A 15,566-nucleotide genomic window follows, 5' to 3' on the forward strand; every position below is an offset into this window, starting at 1 on the left:
AGTGTTAGGATTGACGTACCCGGAAATTTGTTGTTGCCCGATATCGATTCCCGTTTCGGTTGGATGTTTGCTCCTAAGATGTCGTTTAAATGTTCTATATCATTGTCCACCTGTATATTTATATATTTTCCCACAATATTTACAAATTATATCATACCTTGTTTGACCAATATCAAACCTTTCCATTTTCGTGAAGTGATTCCAAATGTCAGATGTAAATTCCCGTTCCGCTTCCTTTGTTGTAGATATTTCGGCAGGAGGATGAAAACTTTCTTGCGTCGGGACGCGCTCCACATCGGGAAAAATGTTGATTTCATCATCTTGAAAATCTGCATATTCACGAGGATCAAAAGAATGATGGGATTCCGTCATGATATTCTGACCTTTGCCAGTTGGCACTCGACTTCCACTTGCCATTTTTTGAGTGGATTGAGAGAATTGAGCGGATTAATTTGGAGAATTAAGAAAGAATTGCGTGGATTGAGAAAATTGAGAGAATTTAAGAGAATTTGAGAGAATTTCGAGTATTGAGAAAATTTGAGACTTGAGAGAAGAGAATTTGAGAGAATTTGAGAGAATTGTGAGTATTGAGAGAATTTATAAGAAAAAAATGAGAAGAAAATTTAGGATTTAAAAAAAAAAAAAGATAACCGTTGCAATTTTGCAACGGTTATCTTTTTTTTTTTTTATAAATTTTTGCCCATTTGGGCGTTGGCCTTGGCCGTTGCCAGGGCAGCCTAAAGGCTGCCCTGGCAACTGGCCGCAAGGCGCAAGCCCGCCGTCTGCAGGCCCTGCTGCGGGGGTTTTTTTTTTTTTTTTTAAATTTGCCCGCAGCAGGGCCTGCAGACGTGCAGGCCCTGCTGCGGGGGGTTTTTTTTTTTTTTTTAAAAAAATTTTGCCCGTTGCCAGGGGCTGCCCTGGCAACGGGCCGCAGCAGCAGCAGCATGGCCTGCACCTGCAGGCTGTGCTGCAGCTTTTTCTTTTTTTTTTTTTTTTTTTTGAACTGGGCCCGGAACCGGCGGTTCCGGGCCGGTTAAAAAATTTCTGGAACCAAAACCGGGCCCGTAGGGCACGGGCCGGTTCCGGGCCGAAACCGGCCCGTGGCCATGACTCACGGGACTTGGGATTTCTCTTGGGCTATAAACACAGAGCACAAAGTCGACATGCTAAACTACCGGCTTATAAAAAAGATCGCTCGCATCTTTTGGACCGGGCCAAATAGCCCAGCCCCTGTATCGCCTCAAGTGCATCAGGCCCATCGTCCAGCCCAGATCATCCCGGCCCGGCCCATTAAATCACGTACTGTACCGTCCCACTCCAGAGAAAAAACCTCCAGCGTCCGCCATTATTATCGCTCTAACGCTCAGCTCCAGCTCACTAAGAAAATCATGCGACGCCTGTAGAGGACAGCAGCGTATAAAACCCCCCAATGGCGTTGCGCCACGCTGTCGCTCCACACCATTCTCCCTTCGCTTCGAGACCCCCGCTCTCGCCTGCCACTTTCGCTACCGGAATCGCTCCTCCTCCTCCAAAGAAGACCAACGCTCGCCTCTCCTTCTCCGTATCCGCTTCGTCAATGGCTTCTCCTCCTCCTAAGAAGGTACTGCACCGGCTTCTTCTTCCTCGATTCGACTGTTGTGTGGTACGAGCCGGACGCGGCGCGCGCTTATCGAGTGCATTTCTCCTCCGCGGGTGTCTCTCCCCTCTAGGTTTTGGTCCCGGTGGCCGACGGAAGCGAGCCGCTCGAGGCGGTGGTGACGATCGACGTGCTGCGGAGGGCCGGGGCCGACGTCACCGTGGCTTCGGCGGAGGAGCAGCTCCGCGTGGACGCGTGCGAAGGCATGAAGATCGTCGCCGACGCGCTGATCTCCGACTGCGCCGACACGGCCTTCGATCTCATCGCGCTACCTGTACGTGTGCAGTACGCTTCTCCCGCTTGTCTGCGTTCTTTGCTGAGTGTACATGGCAATCGCTTGCCTGTGGGTGCCGTTCGCTTACCAGTATTAGCGGATTAGTGACTCTGTTTGGTCGTTGACTGAGTGCGAAGCCACTGTGAACTTCTGTTGCTTTAGTTATTTTTAGCGGAATTTGGAGGCTGTACGTATTTAACCAGAGTAGGAATTTATTCGATAGATCATGATAACTAGCTGAAGCTTGCATAGGACTATCAATTGGTTGTCTATCTCAGATTGATTCATCTTACTGTACAGCTACTTGCGCATTCGTTAAGCACTTATGCATGCGCGGTTTGTCTGCTGTGGATATTGTATCGAGTACCAAAGTAATGATCTCAGTTTGAGTTGATATGTTTGGTTCTCATCCTATTCTTTAGGGAGGATTGCCCGGTGCTTCTTCCCTCAGGGACTGTAAGATTTTGGAAAACCTGGTGAAGAAACAAGCTGCAGATGGCCGGCTGTATGCTGCTATCTGTGCATCGCCTGTGGTGGTGCTAGGATCGTGGGGTTTGCTTAAGGGATTGAAAGTAGGCCCTGACTTTTCATATGTCGTTAATCACGATAATTATGATGATGACAAACAGATTTAGAATGTGAGGATGCTGGTTTTGACAGGCAACTTGTGCTCCAATTTTCATGGAGCAATTATCATCTTTGGCTACAGCCGTCGAATCCAGGGTGCAGGTAGATGGCAAAACGGTCACCAGTCGTGGACCTGGTACTACTATGGAGTATGCTGTTACCTTAGTAGAGCAATTGTTTGGAAAAGAGAAGGCGGAAGAAGTTGCTGGACCACTGGTATATATCTCCTCTGTGAACTTTATTTTTGCTAATGTAGTCTTCTCGGAGCCTTTACTATACTCTCTTAGAGAAGGTAAACGTGCTTTGGATGAGCAATGGCGGCATTCTGATTTTATGCTTAATTTTTCAATATAGAAGTTTAGCAATATTTGCTTCTCTGAGTAGTTCAGTCCATTCTTGTTCTTTCATCGCACTGAAATCACCCCCGTGGCCCTTGATTTATGAGTTAAATTATCCATGCCTTTTTCCTCTCCCTTTCTCGTGCATATAATTTGTCTTTCTTAGTACGCGGTGACAAAGTACAGTAAGAAACAATACGGGTATCTTTTATAGGTACAAAAATGTCTGGTATAGATTGCAGAGAAAATAATCAGGTTACAGCAACTGGGCTATGCAAACAGTGCCAAGAAGGTGTTAAGATGGCTGTGGCTGGCCCAATGACGCATAATGAATCATTTGAGGTAAGGTATGTTTAGAAGGAAGATTTCCTAAGCGCGAAAGTGGGTGGTCGAAACCATCTGAAGCTCATTATCTAGCTTGTCACAGCTGTACTCCTGCTAAAAGGATCTAAACAAGGGAACTAGCTTAGGAGATGTTTTCCTTGTATAAGTTATGGCAAGAAGGTGTCAAGGTGGTGCAAAAATGCATCATGAATGGTTCAACATCTTTTGGGGTAGGTAATTTTGGTAATCACAAATTTTTGGGGAATGGTTATGTGGTGAAAATCATTAATAGGATGACAATTTTCCCACCTTAAATTTATGGAAGCAAATTTCGCTGCAAGCACCATGTATTGTGTTGCACCTATTCTGCCATGGTGTGTTACATAAAAACATCAGCAATTGTTATCATTTTGGATTTGTCTTAGATATTTACTTGGCTCTTTTTTTGCTCTTTACAGGTGATGCGCTCCAATCATGGTGATGAATATCATATATTGGAACTGAATCCGATGGACTGGACTTTTAATCGAGGCCCTCAGCCTCAGGTAAATTTCTTAGTTAAGTCCATGATCTACAAATGAGTAAGTAATATTTTCTTTGCTTTCTTCTCTCTCTCGGTTTATTCAAGAGAAGCTCAAATCACCTATATTCTTAGATGTGCTGCACTGATGCAACTAGTCGTTTGCTGATGAGTCGGTCTTGTTTCGCTAATTCCGACATGGTCGTGTCGGAGCTTGAGTGTTCAAGGAATTCGATCTTGTTTTTCAAACTGAGCTGAGGTTTAGAATTTGTGGAGTAGCTCATCGACTTGGCAAGATTAAAGATGAAGCTTCATCTAGATAAAATCATATAGCGGATAATGAAATTTAAAACTTCAATTTCTCAGAGTTACCTTATTTAGTCCAAGTTAGCTTGAAAATGAACTTATTGCTGTTCGCTTGACAACGACCTTCAATTTTCTAGTGTGTTTTAAGGCTGATTCTTATCCAGGTTTATCTGGTTAGATCAGTCTTCTCAGTTTATGCACTTGTAAAAGAGTAAACCTCTAATCTGAAGATCCTGGGAAGTGCTAGTTCTCTAGTGCGCTGAAGACCGATCAAGGCAATGCAGGTCCATTTCATTGATGCAAATGGTCATCTCAGTTTGTGTGATTGTATGAAGAAGATAAATATGGTGACACTTTCGCTTGTGGATTTTTTACCACTATGAGTTTCGTATGACCACAAGAAGTCGAGCGAGTATAAAGTGGAAATATCATGTCATCTGGTATTGGCAAAACCATGAACTTAGCATAAGGTAGATACCTGACTGGACTTCTAAAAGATCTTAGTACTTCGATATGATTATCTGCCCACAATTCATAGGGGTGTTAACACTGTTTGTTTTATAATGATCTCTGAGTGAGGGCACACACACAAACTGTAAAGGTAAATAGTTGGCTTATGTGGGTTTGCATGAGTCTTATCCAATTGTATAAGTACCTGAATATAATAAAGTGTTTGCCAGATTGTTGATCATTTTGTTGCATGTAACATGATATGCGGTAAAGTTGTTTTGGTTTTATGTCCTTTCAGATTCTGGTGCCTATTGCCAATGGCTCAGAGGAAATGGAAGCTGTTATCATCATTGATGTTCTGCGGCGATCAAAAGCAAATGTTGTAGTAGCCTCTGTTGAGGATAAAGTTGAGATTGAGGCATCTCGCAAAGTGAAACTAGTTGCAGACATGCTCTTTGATGAGGCTTCTAAACTCTCATATGATCTTATTGTGTTGCCTGTGAGTATGGCTACCCATAGCTGTTTCGTGTCTTTTAATTAGTCGATGATTGCTTACAGTATGTTAATATTGCAGGGAGGATTGGGTGGAGCTCAGGCATTTGCTAAGTGTGAAAAATTAGTCAATTTACTGAAAAAGCAGAAGGAATCAAATAGACCATATGGAGCGATATGTGCATCCCCCGCTTTAGTTCTGGAGCCTCATGGTTTGTTGAAGGTTGGTTCTTTGCTGCATTGTTCGCCTTTTGTTTTCCGTTTTTCCAAATATGAAACCAAAATGACGACCGAACTTATGCACTTCGTTAATACGTTCTTTTATATCGGATTACTCGTTCAGATTGAAATTTGGACTAAAGAGCCTGTTCACATGAAAGAGAAACATTCCTCTATTTGGACTTGGAAATATTTTACTGTGTTAAAAATTGAAGTATCAGGCCTTTCCAAGTTTTTCAATTACAGGAAAGTTAAGATTTTGACCTAAATGGGCGTAAGTTGGCAGCAAACCAGATGAAATGTCGCTTTTATTTCAAGGTGGCTTCCAAGCGAAATCCAGTTTGGTTGGTTAATCTGCGACATGACCTTGGAAATCCCTGTTGGTGTGTTTGGTCGTGAATTCATTTTGCACTTCTTCTAATACTTATGAACCATTTGGTTTGGGGAATTAAAACTGTCTAATATAAATAGGTAAGCGATATCTTTCCTTTGGGGGAAGTGATTATTCGTTGATTTCTTGCTCGGCATCTTTACAGGGAAAGAAGGCTACAGCTTTCCCCGCGATGTGCAATAAGTTGTCGGATGCGAGCGAAGCTGAAAACAGAGTGGTGGTGGATGGCAACCTCATAACAAGCAGAGGGCCTGGAACATCCATGGAATTTGCATTGGCGATAGTGGAAAAGTTCTTTGGGCGCAAGAAGGTGTTAGAGCTCACAAAGGCCTTTATCTTTACTCATCCGTAGAGCCCTTCTTGACTGCTTTCATCATGTCAACTTGTAGAGCTGTGAAATACCCGAACTCATGTTCGGGTACCAAGTTTAGTTTCGCCAGCCACGTTTGTATGTACGAATAAGGCGTGAAGTGAGTCTGAGTTACTTGCTGTGCGTAACCCTCTCGTATTGATGTATGTAATCACCTCCGGGATGTTGCTCGTGCATCTTGGGGTTGTGGAGAGTATTAACTTGGGGTGCTTCTTGTTTTGCGTAAATTGGACTACCCTTTCCGCTTCAGCCGTGATACCTACGCTCCGACTCGGTCGCACCCGTCATGCATGGAGGTAATTCTCGAACCCTAAGCGCTCAACCGATGTCATTGCATTGACGCCATGTAGGGAAGCGTGTCAGATCCGTTCTGTGCTTCTGGTGCCGGCAATAAAGTTCCGTCTCTTTGCAAGTGGAGGATAGCGTTGCCATTCAATATTCAGAATCATGTGCAATTTAATAGCCGGCGGAATTGCCTGGTCCCGCGGGGTTTGAAATGTCAAAAAATAAGGGTTTTGGAAGAGGTCAGTCTCATGGGATGATGATGACGATTGGGGGTGGGAATGTGAGAGCTCGTGCTCCGAAAAGGATGATCGTTCTGCCTTTGCGTGCGCGACATGTCTACACTGCAGCCGATTCCCTCCGCCTAACCCCCTTTTCTCAATAAATTGAAATTAGCAACTCTTCATCATGATTACGGCAGTATGAAAACCCCAACATGTCCCCGCATTTTCGATTAATTCGATCTGTCCGTCGTCTGAATACGAGAAGGAAAATATGTTCCGAGTCTGGCGGCTTTCCATGCGGTAAACAATGTTTTAAATGAGAATGAGGAGGTGACGGTTGATGACACGGTAATCACCAACGGGAAAATACCTCTGTCTTACTTTTGTGTTTTTATTTATTTATTTTATTTTGTCCGTTGAGATATGTCTGGCAAGAGCAACGTGTGATCTCATGACTAGTTGTTTTCCTACAAAAGTGAAAAGGGAGACAGGAACACCACGTCAGAAAAAAAAAACAGAGAAACTAGTCAATCCAATGAAGAAATCGGTTGGGCAGTTACTTTGCAAAATATACATGGAATTCATGGTGGAATGGTCGGAGGTAAAATTTCACGATTACATTCAAGAGGCGATTATACAAAAATTACACAACAAATTGAAGATGAACGCAGCAAAAGAAAAAGATGAAAAGTGTGCGTTCTTGTTGTCTATATGGAATAATTGCAAAAAAAATCCTAAACTTATTGTAATTGTGATAATTCACTCCTAAACCTTTTGTATTTGTGTCAATTTAGTCTATACGGCCAATTTTAACCCTCCGGCATTGACATAGACGCCGACCGTCCGGCCAATGCTGACGTGGCAATTTTTTTTATTTTTATTTTTGAATTATTTTATTTTCTTTTTCCTTTTCTTTCCCTTTCTTTTTTTTTTCCTTCCTTCATCTTCAACCTCGGGCGAGGGCCGGCGAGGTTGGCCCCACTCGCCCCTGGCGAGGGCGAGGTCGAACTCGCAGGCAACTGGCGAGTCGGCGATTTCGAGCCTCGCGAGATCTGGCGGCCGCGCTTAGCCATTGGCGTCGATCGCTAGATCTGGCGTGGTGAGGACAAGCCTCGTCATGGTTGGGCAAGGCTTAAACTCGCCGTCACTCGCGAGGCCCGAACTCGCCAACAACTAGCAAGGTCAAGCCTCGCTAGGGGTGGGCAAGACTTGCCCTTGCCAAGGGCTGAGGGCCCAACCTCGCTGCCCCTGGGGAGGAAAAAAAAAAGAGAAAGGGAAAGAAACTAAAAAAGAAAAGGAAAAAGAAATGAAAAGAAAATAAAAGAATAAAATATTTAAAAATATTCAAAAATTGCCACGTCGGCGTTGACCGAACGGCCGGCGTCCACGTCAGTGTCAGCCGGCCAAAATTAACCAGATATATTGAATTGACACAAATTCAAAAGTTTAGTATTGAATTGACACAAAAAAAAGATTTAGGATTGAATTAGCACAGTTACAATAAATTTGAACTGTTTTGATCATTTTTCCTTGTCTAGATATATAAAATATTAATCATGTAATTGGATTGTGAGTGGGAAAGCAGATCCGTCCACCTCAAGATGGATTTAGATTTAGATGACACAATTGCCGCCACCGCGCCCCACCCCCAATTGATGCCCGGTTCACCTGCGTCACACGTCCGGTTGACTTTGCCATCGTGCGTGTGTCAATTACTGTGTCACTGGTTTCCTATGCCACCTCCAGACATCCGCTTTTGGCTGTGATGTAGTTCGAGATTTTGCGGGACAATGGCGGCTCGGCTTTCTCGTTGAGAGTTCTTTCACGAGGTAAAAACCACAATCTCATGCTTTACAAACACGCAGAAAAAAAAAAGAAAAAGAAAAAGAATGTTCAAAGAAGTATGTTTGGTTTCTCAATTTCATTCAATTCAAGGGTTCCATTTATTTCGTAAAAAATAAATGATTCGAAAAATATTTTACTGTAAGCAATACAAGCAATCATCCAAATTATGCATTTATCGCGAAATAAACGGATGTGATTCGCTCCAAGTATTGATGTTTTTCCTTTAGCCATGGTGATCCACAATTAGGGTTCGTTTGTTTAAATGAAAATTATTAATGGGAAATTATTTTCTGGCTTTCCTGTGTTGAGATAATATAAAACTAATTGATTTTCGAAATTTTTTTTCATAACTTGAAAAAGATTATATTAGGGAAAAACGACTTCCCCTTGTTATGGGAATGAAGTTACTTTATCTAAACCACCAAATAAATAAAAAAATATCTTTTTCTTCAAAAACGGTTTTCATGAAAAATAACTTTTTTTATCATGCAATTTGAAGTGAAATAAATACACTCCTTAAATTAACTTGATTCTTTTGACCAAAAAAAAACAATTAGCTTGATTCAGCCGAGAGATTGGTCAACTGCGAATGACATTGACGAAGTTTCTTTCCTTTTTCTCTCTTTCTTTTTTTTTTTCGCTCAAAATGTATAATATGATCGTTCAGACAAAAGGAAAGTCAATGAAGAGTTCCGGATGGCGGGCCGAAACGGGAAAAAGACCGAGTCCCAGGTCAAAGTTCAAAACTGCGTGGGACCCACTACCCGTGGTAGTGTCAAGAAGGTTGACTGTTCAAACCGGGAAATCCATCTTCTCCGACGATAGGCGACTGTTGAATGGTTGCTTTCGCTGTACCGTCTTCTCATTCTTCTTCTTCTTCTTCTTCTTCTTCTTCTTCGTCGGCCCCTCCTCTCCTTCCCCTCTTCCCAGAAAGCCGTGCCCGGCCTGACCCTTGCCACGCCGAGAAGAGTCTTTTTAACTGGGAACAGGATCTCGTCATTTCCCTCTCCATCCCGCTCTCTCTCCCTCCCGCCCTCCCTCCCTCTCTGAAACGAGCTCCGTTCTTGCTTCCTACGCTGACCCAGGTGAGTTTCTCTCGCCGCGCATCGCTTGTCTGTCTGGTTTTTACGCAGTTCGCGAGCGTGAAGAGGGAAATCGGTGTTTGCTCGATGGGGTTGGGTTGGGTTCGGTTTACCCTAGTCCGTTTTGACAAGGCGTGTCGAACGCCTTCCAATTGGGCGAGACGGTGTTGTTCTGTTGGAAGAGCAGTTCGATTTGGGGTTCTCTCATGCGTTCGTTCGGGGGGGAAGATCCGTTGTTTGTGTTGTGGCTCCGTGTCAAGTGATTCGATTGATTCATCCGGAGTTGGGACAAGTGATGATTAGACAATGAAAAACTGGGATGGGTTCTCAGCTGCCAACTCTGGGATGTGTTCGCTCTCGCAGTGTTTTGTACGTTGGCTAGGAAATTATGGAGCTGAGAACACTTTCAGTATCCAGTTTGAAGCATTTTAATGATAAGGGCTTAAAGTTATGGAGTAATTGAAACAAGAATGAGATCAAAGTCATTTGTTCGGATGACCTTGAGCTGCGCGAGGTTTTGCTGGATTACATACAAGGAACTTTCTTTTTGTTTGCTTCTTTTTGGGGCCTAAATACATGGATCTTTCTTAGTCGTCTAGTCTTTTCCATGTTTTGTTTGTATTTGAACCTGAAGAGGTAATGTCAAAGTTCTGCAAAAGCCACTGGAAGGACCTGAATGTTCTATTATTGTGAGTGCAATTCAATGTTGAAGTGCCAGTTTGCTGCTGAGACGCCTTGCTTTCTTCCGTTTTGCGAAAAGAGGACACTGATAAACATAAAGGTGCAAAGCATTTGCCATTTTGAGTTAAAAACGGTGGTTGTGTATTTAGGGTCCTCAGCTAAGGTACAATTTACTATTCAATATCCACAAATGTCCATATACTCGACAAAGAATTAGTAGGGCACCGATTTTCTCCTAGAAAAAACAATGGGTTGCAATTATTCACGCAAAATTAGCTTTCTTGCCTTTAGTTCTCTATCTATTCTAGTTGGGAAAGTGAAGGAAGTAAACAAATTGTGTAAGTAAAACCTATATGTAGATAAAGTCCAGTGGTGATTATTATTATAATGGTGGGCATTTCTTCATTATTCTTCAGGTATAAACATGCTTATTTCTCTCTGGGAATTGATTTTTCTTCTCATCTCTATCGTAGAATCTTGCTGTTGAGGATAGACCTGGGGCTAAGTTCGGTGCAACTAAAGATATCTGGTTATGAAGTGCTTTTCTTCATTTTTCAAGAGGAGGACTGCTTCCCCAGCTAGAATACCAGCTCGAAATAGTGTAGAACTTGATGAAGGTAATGACTCCATGCGTTACTCTCTGTTTGCAGCATTGAAGTTGACAATCGGTACATCAGTACCTCAAAGCTCTTCTCTCTTGATTGAGTTGGTGTAGAAGCCTTTAATATTTTAGACAATGCCAGTGAAAAATAATGCGATGTTATCATTGGGTGCTCTGTCCTTTGGATACTGAGATTCGTTTCTCCTAGTGAACATCTATTCGACAATTTTTTCTATGTGGTATTAACAACTCTGCTTTTTCTGAATTTGCTGGATTGTCGGCGTAATAGAATAACGGACTCAGCATTTCAGCTTTTTTGGTTACTGGGTATTTTTTGCATGTCTGACCTCTCCTATTCGAATTCCTTTTTATTTGAATGTCCAGATGTTTCATCCATCCAAAACATTAGAATGTACACATACAAAGAGTTGCGTGTGGCAACTGAAGGCTTTAGTCCAGATAATAAAGTTGGAGAGGGGGGTTTCGGATCTGTTTACAAGGTGATTACTCATTTGGATTCGATCTTTTGGTGGAGTATTTGTCTGTCGCTCATTTCCGACATTGAGAGCTGAGATGCTGATTCCTTGCTGTAATTTTGTTTAAACACGCAGGGAACTCTTAAAGACGGTACCTTAGTTGCTATAAAGGTATTGTCGTCTGAGTCACGACAAGGAGTGCGGGAGTTCTTGAATGAGATAAAAGTAATCGCAGACATAGAGCACGACAATTTGGTCAAGTTATATGGCTGTTGTGTGGATGGGAAGCACCGAATTTTGGTATATGGATATCTTGAGAATAACAGCCTTGCGCAAACACTTTTAGGTGAGTTGACTTCCATTTGTTAAAAATGTTACCCTGAGTCTACCAGTAAATGACCAGTCATTCTACACATTTAGGCGGAGGCCACAGTAGCATCCAATTCAATTGGCACACAAGGCGTGAAATTTGCATTGGCATTGCGAAAGGGCTTGCATACCTTCACGAGGAGGTTCAACCGCATATTGTCCACAGAGATATTAAAGCAAGTAACGTCCTCCTTGATAGATACCTCAAGCCCAAGATTTCGGATTTTGGTCTTGCCAAGCTTTTCCCTCCAAACATGACTCATGTTAGTACACGTGTCGCAGGAACAGCGTAAGTCCATGATCTTCCCCTATTCTTGTTAGTAATGTAGATCTTATCCTGCAAACTGATAATGAACTCTAATAGTTTGACTGGCATAGAACACATATTGCATGTGATGATGGAAAACCATACTTCATTTGCTTCTGTTTTCCTATAGGAAGGGATATAAAACTTGCTTGCAGCTTGTTCTTATGTTTTTAGAGGCTCGAAGTACCAATTAGGTCCCAGCTCATGGTCAAAACCAGATGCGTATAAAAGTTACAACTTGGGTTTGTTTCACGTAATGTTAAGTTTCATTAGTTATATGCCAGCGGAATTCTTTCCTGTGTAAAACCAAAGCATAATCCATGTGCTACAATCTGTAGACTTTTATCTTTCTACTTTTCCTGCTCGGTTACCAATAATCTTTAAGTGTGAGATGAGTTTTCTGATTAATAGAGGGGAGCTAGTTCTCTGCCTTTGAAAATCCTACCTTTACCTTTACCCCATAAGGTGGGGGATCGATCTTCAACGTGTTTTTCTCCTCCTTTAATTGGGATCCTCTGCGGCTATAAGCTTCGTCTTGGACTAGCGCAGAACACTTGTTATTGCATCCTTTCCTGTGTGCAGAAGCACTGTCCCCATTCTGCTACAATAACTTGATAGAACAGTACTATGTTGTTGCTGTTCACGCCCTCATGAGTCAGGCTTAACATTGTTCTAGGCATCTCACTGAGCTGTAAGACTTGTAGAAAGTAGAAACAGATTGTAATTGAAATTAATCCAGGCAAACCAATGTTTTCCGAAACTGTACTGGTTAGTGGTTACAGAACCACATATGCATTCAATTCTGACCAGTTTTTGGCCCAGTCCAGTATTTTCATGTCCAACTGGACCAGACAAGCAATGGTCACGTGGTTGAACCCGTTGGTCGAGACCAGTTTCTGGAATATTTCTATGCTTTGTCAATTGTCATGATATTCATGTTTTCTGAAACTGTATTTGCCCTTGTCCTTTTCTGTAAATATCTATAATGGGAAGCTTATGAGTGTTCTCACATTGTTTATGCAGAGGTTATCTGGCACCCGAGTATGCCATACGAGGTCACTTGAACAGAAAAGCAGATGTCTATAGTTTTGGTGTTTTAGTCATGGAAATTGTTAGTGGGAGATGCAACACAAACAGAAAGTTACCAGCCGAAGAGCGTTATCTTCTTGAAAAAGTATGTGGTTTTTTAATCTTCCTTTCAGTATTACGGTTAAAAAAATAAGCTTCTTTGATTGCCACAGTAGAGCATATGCTTATTACAAGTCCATCTCGTGTTGAGCTGCAAAGTCACTGCACCCTTTGCTTGCCACAGTAGAGCATACGCTTATTACAAGTCCATCTTGTGTTGAGTTGCAAAGTCACTGCACCCTTATCAAATTTAAATTTCTCTCCCAAGGGAGCCTTAGAGCTGAAATTGCCATTGTGGTGAAGTTAGCATAGCAGCTCAGATTCTCTGTTGACCTCTTCTTTTGGCAATGTGTGTGCTCATGTGTGTGGTTTCCTGGTTGGGTATGGATGCATCGGCATTATGCTGGCCAGAAGAGGGAGAATGATTAGGTCATCTGATTCAAGTTCAACTCTCTTATAGATGCCTTTTCTGGATTGGCGAGTCCTGCGAATTGCTCATCTACCAATGTTAGGCTAGAAATAGATAACCACTAGCTGTTTGTGCCTCTACTGAAACAGATGTGCCTGTGTCAACTGTGTAGCTCCAAAATAGGAGGTAGATTATAAAATTGGAGTTTGCTGCATGATTAATTTGTAAGTGTTGCTTCATTGTTGTTCTTTCTTTTCACGTGATATTCAACAAAACGGGTGCTACAAATTTTGGCTGTTATTTCCAGATTGCTTCTTCGAATCCAAATTGAGATATTATTCCTCGACAGTTAACAAAATTAGATGCCAGGCCTAGGGGTGGATCCCATAGTTCCCTTCTCGCTACAGCATTGACCGGCGAGTATTCACATCTACATTTTAGGCAACTTCGCATAAAGCATACTCTTTTTCCCCTTTAATGCAATAATCCGTGGAGGATAAAATGCAATTGACACGATCTAATCAATTGCATGTTTCCTGCTACTGTTTCAGGCGTGGAAACTGCATGAGAAGGGAGACTTAGTGCAGTTGGTGGACGAATCACTGAACGGTGACTGTGATGTTGAAGAGGTCTGTAAATACATGAAGGTGGGCCTTCTCTGCACACAGGACTTGCCAAAGCTACGGCCAACCATGTCGACTGTGGTCAAAATGCTAACTGGGGAGGTAGATGTTAATGCAGAGAAGATTTCAAGACCAGGATTGCTTTCTGAGTTCATGGGCATTAAAGTAGACCTCGGCCATACGACCACCATGGACAAGCCAAACATAGGCGACCCATCGGACTCAGTAGGCACTGGGAAGCCATATAACTCATCTTCCTCTTCAGAAGACATAACCACTTCATATGCTACAATGACCTTCAATTCAATATATGACCGGAGTAATTGAGAACGGCCACGTAGATACGATAACATCCCAATCGTTAGAGCCCTTGTAGATCGAGATGGAATAGCACACTCCAAATGGATGCCATTTTCGTTTTGCTGACGCGAGAAACTTCCGGCACTGTAAATCCTTTACATCAGTCAAATTCCCTTAATTTTTTTTTGTTTGTCTCTCCAAATATAGATATCTTAGCCAGAGTTGTATGATGATCATCCAAAATTTTTCCACTATCTAGAATATATGAGCGGACCATTCTCTGTGAAGTAAACATGCTTATGTCGCGGGATAATGCTTGAGATCGAGATTGTGCGCACTCTTATTTATACAAGAGTTACTCTCATTACAATCGTAAATTTCCTCTGGATCTTGCTTTTGAGATTACATCTCCTTATTTATTAACTACCGATATTTAGGACAAGAATACTCTAGAATATGGTACATTTACCGTATCGTTCGTCCCTGAGAGGACTTCGAAAACCCTAGGAGACTGGCCCAACTTGATCGTCTTGAATTGTAAATGGTCTCTTGTACATAAAAAAGGCCGGGAGTATGACAACAAATCAGAGTCTACCTTAACCAATCGCTTTAGTTTGTAGTTTCTTTTATGTGTTGTTTAACGTTAAGCACATAGGATACCCATATTCCTAGTAGGAAAAATAGCTCCCTTTTTCATCAGGCTTTCAATGACAGCTTTGAGCTAATTTTGATTGTCTTCGGTTCGAATTTAGGTTTTTCTTAATAAATTAATGTCTCTTGAATCTCCGTCTCATCAAATCCGTCCTAGTAAAAGATTTCTTATATTCATGTCGGATCAATATTTTGATTGACAAAAAAGGTTGCAGGAGGTGATCAAAATGTTTCGTCTACTTTTGATTGTCGCATTTGGTTTTTCAATTTCATTTGCTTTGACACCATTTGTTTGGCGAAAAATGAGTGATTTTCTTTTCAAAATGATCGCTTAAACGGAGCCTTAATGTCATTCACTGTCCGATTGCTGATGATTTTATTTTCGATGCACTATTAATTTAACTTTGGTTCACCTGAGAGATTAGTCAATCACGAATAGTATTGAAAAAGGTCACTTTTTATTCAAAATGTATGACATGATCGTTCGTTCAAACAAAATGAGGTCGAAGTAGAGCTTCGAATCGTGGGCCGAAAACAAAAGACCAAATCCCAGGTCAAGTTCAAAATGCGTGCCCACTAGCCAGTTTCTTATATCTAATGCAATAAGGACACTCTTACGCAATGGATACTGAGATTAGTTT

General features: G+C 42.0%; 1 protein-coding gene and 1 pseudogene across 1 annotated transcript; both read left to right on the top strand.

Annotated features, from left to right (window-relative positions):
• The first annotated feature begins 1,347 nt into the window (after positions 1-1,347).
• Positions 1,348-6,174, top strand: LOC115681280 (protein DJ-1 homolog B-like). The gene is made up of 8 exons (XM_030605178.2): positions 1,348-1,600; positions 1,710-1,910; positions 2,333-2,482; positions 2,571-2,753; positions 3,658-3,744; positions 4,774-4,974; positions 5,050-5,190; positions 5,723-6,174. The coding sequence occupies exons 1-8, from the start codon at positions 1,430-1,432 to the stop codon at positions 5,927-5,929; spliced, it is 1,341 nt and encodes a 446-aa protein (XP_030461038.1). The 5' UTR covers positions 1,348-1,429; the 3' UTR covers positions 5,930-6,174.
• A 2,995-nt stretch (positions 6,175-9,169) lies between these two features.
• Positions 9,170-14,651, top strand: LOC115681294 (cold-responsive protein kinase 1-like; annotated as a pseudogene).
• Positions 14,652-15,566: the final 915 nt, after the last annotated feature.

The sequence above is a fragment of the Syzygium oleosum genome, unplaced genomic scaffold, assembly GCF_021117445.2.
Source record: "Syzygium oleosum isolate NSW1041296 unplaced genomic scaffold, Sole_v2.1 Sole_v2.13, whole genome shotgun sequence".
Lineage (NCBI taxonomy): Eukaryota > Viridiplantae > Streptophyta > Magnoliopsida > Myrtales > Myrtaceae > Syzygium > Syzygium oleosum.

Bases quoted from the DNA above. Each gene is read 5' to 3' on its own strand.
- LOC115681280 (XM_030605178.2), top strand. From the start codon at position 1,430: ATGGCGTTGCGCCACGCTGTCGCTCCACACCATTCTCCCTTCGCTTCG. The intron at 1,911-2,332 runs GTACGTGTGCAG...CCTATTCTTTAG, and splicing joins TCGATCTCATCGCGCTACCT to GGAGGATTGCCCGGTGCTTC. The intron at 2,754-3,657 runs GTATATATCTCC...TGCTCTTTACAG, and splicing joins AAGAAGTTGCTGGACCACTG to GTGATGCGCTCCAATCATGG.